This window comes from Coccinella septempunctata, chromosome 9, assembly GCF_907165205.1.
Source record: "Coccinella septempunctata chromosome 9, icCocSept1.1, whole genome shotgun sequence".
Classification (NCBI taxonomy): domain Eukaryota; kingdom Metazoa; phylum Arthropoda; class Insecta; order Coleoptera; family Coccinellidae; genus Coccinella; species Coccinella septempunctata.
The window spans coordinates 6,004,236-6,010,472 of NC_058197.1; the positions used below are offsets into that span (position 1 = coordinate 6,004,236).

The 6,237-nt window shown below is 33.1% G+C and overlaps 2 protein-coding genes across 3 annotated transcripts; one reads left to right on the plus strand and one right to left on the minus strand.

Moving 5' to 3' along the window:
* Positions 1–3,305: 3,305 nt before the first annotated feature.
* Positions 3,306–5,332, plus strand: LOC123321042. Its single transcript, XM_044908546.1, has 5 exons — positions 3,306–3,464; positions 3,528–3,620; positions 3,708–3,840; positions 4,951–5,235; positions 5,304–5,332. The coding sequence occupies exons 1-5, from the start codon at positions 3,306–3,308 to the stop codon at positions 5,330–5,332; spliced, it is 699 nt and encodes a 232-aa protein (XP_044764481.1).
* Positions 5,333–5,363: 31 nt separating this feature from the next.
* On the minus strand, positions 5,364–5,891 carry LOC123320855 (putative nuclease HARBI1). Of its 2 annotated transcripts, XM_044908311.1 has the most exons (3): positions 5,681–5,891; positions 5,473–5,560; positions 5,376–5,417 (listed from the first exon to the last, which is right to left on the minus strand). In XM_044908311.1, the coding sequence occupies exons 1-3, from the start codon at positions 5,868–5,870 to the stop codon at positions 5,414–5,416; spliced, it is 282 nt and encodes a 93-aa protein (XP_044764246.1). In that variant the 5' UTR covers positions 5,871–5,891; the 3' UTR covers positions 5,376–5,413. The 2 variants fall into 2 exon arrangements, with proteins under 2 accessions (XP_044764245.1, XP_044764246.1); XM_044908310.1 differs by having other exon boundaries at positions 5,364–5,417; positions 5,473–5,891.
* Between the last annotated feature and the right edge of the window lie 346 nt (positions 5,892–6,237).

Consider the following 6,237-nt stretch of genomic DNA (forward strand, 5'->3'; position numbering starts at 1 on the left):
GAGTGCCTTCAATCAGTTTGTATAAACTTCAATTATGCTCGTCACATATTTTCGGAAGAGATTCGACATTGTGATAAAATACGCAATAACAGAAACTTTTACGTAGAATCGGCAACATAGCGTTGATTTAAAACCCAAAAATGTTTTGACAAGCTTCATAACCCCACATTTCCGTACTATACAGAGTGAAATGTGTCAAATTTCTATGGCCAACCGAGTGCTGAAATGAAAGTGAATGGAGTATAAATTGTTTCATTTTGTCGTTTACATACCTACATGGAGTTGAGTGTTTTTGAAATTAAAGCTCATAAATTCAATGGATTTCTTTCTGAATTACAATTGATATTTCAATTTCAATTTAATTATCATAAAAGCAATTACATTCAAGAAGAGAATTACAATGACAAAAGCAGAAAAATACAGTCCGAGCAAGCTTGTATACTGGCATATCTTGCACTATAATTAGATGAATCTTCCTAATAAATTCAAAGAGATTCTTCGCGAGAATTAAGGAATGCCTTATAGGCATTGACGGTTACTGAAATAAAAATGTGACTAAACTGAATTTCAAATGACCATTTCTGAAACTGAATTGACTAATCTAAATTACATTTGATGTTTTCAGAAATAAACTTGACTAGGTAATCTAAAATAAATACAATTGAATTTCTGAATTGATTATTTCTGAATTACAACTGGAAATGGTGTAGATAAATAATGAAGTGCCCATTTTGAAATAAGGAAACAGGATCACGTCAAGGAATTCTGAGTCACCCTATATATGTGAGAAGAAATTTTTCAACAATCCATTTTGAATCATAAAACTTTCGTATGAATCTTTATTTTTACAAGGTGGCACAACAAAGTTAACAAGGGGGAGGGCATTTATAATCATCACCTTGTTTACTGAGCTATCATACTTAAACTGAATTACTGCTTGATAATCAATGATATTATAATAGGTAAGCTGTCGACAGTAAATTAACATTTTACAATTGTATTCAATATATTCATGAACACGTAGGTATTAGTAGGTATTATTCTGAATTTTTCTCACTTAAATTGGGTTTTTGATCACTCAAAATATGTATAGTTGTGTAAGGATGTGTATACACATCCACTAGACTATGTGAATTTGGATTCGTTTTTATGACTTATATACAGGGTATTTTTTTGACAAAAGGTAGAACTCATCAAAATAAGTAGTTTCACCAAAAATTGTCTTTATGAAATATCGAAGATATTTCTGAGAACCCCTATAGAAATTCGACAAAATTTCATTGAATTTCAAGTATGGGACTATGGAAGGTGACTCTGGCTTCGGAAAAACGAAACAAAACATCAGGTCACTTTGAAAGAATCATAATTGTTGTATCGTGCAATTTAGGGTGAAAAAAAAATGTAGAAAATCGTGGCAGTTTCTTGAAAGTGCTTTATGTTAGTTATGTTGAAAAAGTGTTATGATGTTTCCCCATTTCATACCATTTTTACGACGATTATTGAAATGTTCGAACAAGAATATTGTGATGCCCATTGTGAAAAATTCGTGATTAATTTAGATGCATTTTATCGATGAGATTTTGAAGTATTATTCTTTTTTTTCACACTTGAGCCTAAGTCTCTTCTCGAAGAGAATGAGCCATTTCTTAAAATAGTGTAAGTTACAAAAAAATTTTGAGAACAATTCGGCATTCCTAAGTTAACATTAATTTTCATTACAACGTAAATGTCGAACGTGCCAATATCCTAAACGAAACCACACGGTCGAATCGATAAGTTTTTTCCATTGCTTAGCGATAATTCAGCAAACAAACGGGGTCTAGGGTCGTATAAAGGATCTATTTGAGTAGTCATTTTCAATTTTTTCTCAATTTGTCATTTTGAAAGTTTTGTATAGGTGATTTTTGGTGAAATGCTTCCTTTTGACCAGTTCCACCTTCTGTTAAAAAAAAACTCACCTTTAAATACACCCTGTAGTTTCTGACGTAACCTACAACCAGTCATCCATTTGAAGGGATAACGATAAACCGATATGAAATAAAACAACGAAATGATCTTGAGAATTATTTATTTATATTACTTATACATATTTACAGAAATAAGGATAATATTAGAATGAATGATATCTATATATAATACAAATTTCATAATACAAAAATAAATACTAAAATAGTTAAAATACAGTTCTACTTTGTGCAGTCTGTGACCAAAGATAAAAATCAAGCTGTTAATTTTCTTCAATTAACAGGAATCCATAAATAGAAAAACTATGCCAGAGAGTAACCTTCGAGTATTAAACTCGATACTAAATGGTGCAACTAACTTAATTTTTAATTCAATTTCAGTGATAGTTTGACTATGTCCTGAGTGGGTATGGACTTTACGATCTCATAAAATGAACACTGATCGAAAACGTTGTCACTAGCTTTAGTCAGGAAATCGTATATTGAAATTTCTGCTTCAAGTATCGCTATAGCATTTTGATGATTTCTAACCAAATCGTTCCCAGTTCCCATAAATTGGAAACTTTTCCGTTTCAAAATCAGTTATTCCAGTGGTTCTCGAATGATCATAACGATAAATTTTTGCTAAATCCCTCTCATTAGTTGCCAACGCCGTGAACAAAGAAAAAGAATCGTTTTCTCTCAATTTCCGATCCTTAAGAATGCGTAACTCGTTCCTACATGACATCTGGAATTCAATGCATTGTTCGTCTGACTGAATGAATCTCAATAGATTATCGGTAAATGGAAATTTGCATTGGCATTCCCGACTAGACAAAAACTTAAGGACTTCTTCAACTTTAGGTTCGCCGCTCTTAGAGTTTATAAAATGCATAACAGCGGGTTTCATAAAGATTCGTTGATTCCTCGATCATCTGATTGCTCATTCAAATTTCATCGGCCGATCAACTAAATTCGCGTTTCATAAAACTTGATTGTGAAATCAGAAACCTCGGTCAGTTAATTGGGGAATACAATCTGACAACCTCGCTTTTCTGAAGTCCCGATCAACAGAAACATAGAAACACCAAATAATTTTCATCAAAAAACTGTGCGTTGTCTAAGATTATGTCATTTATACTTCGTTCTGTGGCGCAAGCGTCACTTCATTTCAAATTTTGGATTAACATTGTTGTTGTATTGTTTGCTCGAAGCGCAAATTATACGAACGAAGATAAAAACTTACTGCTTTCGCTGGTAGAAACGTAAGTATAATTTGTCATCTTTCTGAATAATTCCGTGGAAGTCGGTAAAATTCATTACTTATTTTTTTTCAGCAAAAAAGACATAATTGAATGCAAAATGACCAATAAAGTCAGCTCTGAATATAAAAGGGAAGCTTGGGAGGAAATTTCTCGCAATTTCAATGCTTGCTCGTCAGTGCCCAGAACCTCCCAACAATTAAAAACCCTCTACGAAAACCTCAAAAGGAGAGGAAGAAAGGACTTGGCTCTGGAAAATGTATGTGCCAATTTGAATTCTATTAGTTGAAGTTTATTGTATTTTGATCAACTTTCATTGTAGAAGGATAGATATAGAGAATTATTGAGTAATATGGATCAAGGGGAGGAAAACATCATTATCGACCAGTTACGAGAGAAGGCTAGGCAGGAAAAAGTATCATCAGACATTTTGAGATTGAATGAATGGCATGGCACATTGTGGTCATCTATTTGAATAATAATACAGTTGTATTGATTACAGAAAGAAATGATGGCTACGGGAGGAGGGTCATTCAAAAATATGTTGGATGATACAGAACGTAGGATAATATCCATTTTAGGGGACAATGCCAGACCATTAGAAATTCCATTCGATGATGCCCATATATATTTTGGTGAGTTCGCTCCAGATATACAGTTCACGTACTAGCTGAGTTCAATATTGAGCCCATCTCAATTTTGACAATTTAAGGCTGGCCTCATACATTCGCAATGTCTTTATGAATTCAGAAATTAAATCCGAGTGTGAAAAGTGTGTTATGAATTCATATAATCTTAATCATCAGTGCACTCTGACAGATCGATCTGAAAAATTCATAATCTCAAAAAATCATAATGTATGTGCTGCATATTAAAATTACATACAAAACGAGAAGTTCTCAATTTTGTTTCTGAATTCAGAAAGACATTTTACCTGTATAATATCATATTGTCCAGTTGGGTACAACTACAGCATGAAAGGTAAGATTATATGAAAATTTTAATAGCAATTTTCAAGGAAGTTCAAGATGAAATCAGCAACCTGATGAATTTTCCTGAATTTTGTTATTTAACACGTTGACTGTCTCATGCATCACATATGATTCATAAAGATTTTCGCCAGGAGTCCATGAGTCGTATGTGATTCATTGATTCATTTAACGTTCAAGATAAATATGGTTACTTTTCATGAACGCTGCAGTGTGGTCGGTTCATATGGGTTGAACCTCTTGTAGAAATATGTATTGATAACCTCAATCATAATTAATCATACATGATTCAAGAAATATCAGCATCAAGCCTTCCATTAGACTTGAAAATTTTGAACATGAACAGTTCCTTAAATGGCTGCAGAATTAATTTTTTCATAGAATATATATTTTATCACACATAAGCAACCCTTATCTTGGGATAAATGTGTTGGACGTGGGGGGTGAAAAAAAAATTAGAATGGGGACAGTCAACGTGTTAATGTATGTTTTGATTGTATTATTCATGTGAGGTAGAGGATTTGAGTTAATATCAGTTCTCATATTTGATACCAAAAATGTGAGTTTGAACTTATGATACCATTGCAGTTGATGTGAACCTTTCACTTTGTTACCTATATCATTTTTAATTCTGGAATATCCATAAGAATACAATATAATGTTACATAACTAACATTATTCAGCCAGATATCTTCTATCTCTTCATTCATTATCTGTATTATGCCAATTGCTATTATAATATGAGTTACTTTTCAGAATATCCTATCCCAGCTGTAGAGACAGAACCCATTCCTAACCTAGGAGATCCAGATCCTATTCCTGACCAAGGAGTTAATCCCATTCCCAACCAATGGGTTGATCCAGAACCTTGCGGAGAACTTACCTCTACCTCCTTGCCTCCTATTACCAAAAAACTTAATAAAACTAGAGCCCCCTTGAAAAGGCTAATTAGAAAAAAAACCCTTACTCCCAAAGATAGATATTACTTGAAAAAATTGGAAAATGCCAAAATAGAGCAGAAAATTCTGAAACTGCAACTTCGTAAGTTGCAGCGAGTTAATAATCATACTTATCATTTATGTACATATGTTTTTCAATAAAAATTTCAGGAAAAACTCTATTTATTATTACTGTTTGATATTCCCTGATATAATCCAAATATGTGATAAGCCTAATTATATCAAAAATAAATATTCTGGAATTGAAGTATTGGTCTCGTTCATCTGAAAACATATCTACAATTACAATCGAGTTATATTTCAAATTTATGAAACATACCTCTCAAAAAGGTCTGCTATTAATGCATTTCGTATGGCTGTGTTTTGTTGTCCTTGATCATGATGAACAATATCACTTTCTTCAAAATTTTCAGGCAATTCTTCCAGTGTATCTACAGTGTCATTAACTGACAGGGCCAAATTATGAAGGACACAGCATGCAATAATTATTGTTAAGGATGTACTTAACTTGTTCCTTAATCCGTAATATAAGCAAGGGAAGCGTCTTTTCAACACACCAAAGCATCTTTCAATGCAGTTGCGTGTTTTGATGTGTGCTTGATTATACCTTCTTTCTGCTTCAGTTCCTGGATTTAATACTGGCGTAAATAGAAAAGGCTTGCATGCATAACCACTATCACCCAACAGATAGCAATTGCCATACAAGCCTTGTTCCATCTCCACTATGAGTGGTGAATCATTAAATATTGTGGAATCATGGACCGAACCTGGCCAACGAGCTATAATGTTTATAATAAATGTAATTTGGTTTCAGTTTCGCTATTTCTGTTGAAACTCTCTTCACTATTCTGCATACTGTCGGTTTCGTGATATTTACATGGTCCCCAATTGTCATCTGGAAACCTCCAGTTGCATAAAACCTTAATGCGACTATTATTTGCATTTTTGCATTTAACGCCCTGTTTCTCTTAGTGGGGGCCTCAATTTTTGCTCCAATTTTATGAAGAAGTTCCATTACTGAATTTTTATGGAACCTGAAGCGGTGTTTGAATTCTGCATCATTATACATTTCGAAGGGATCATT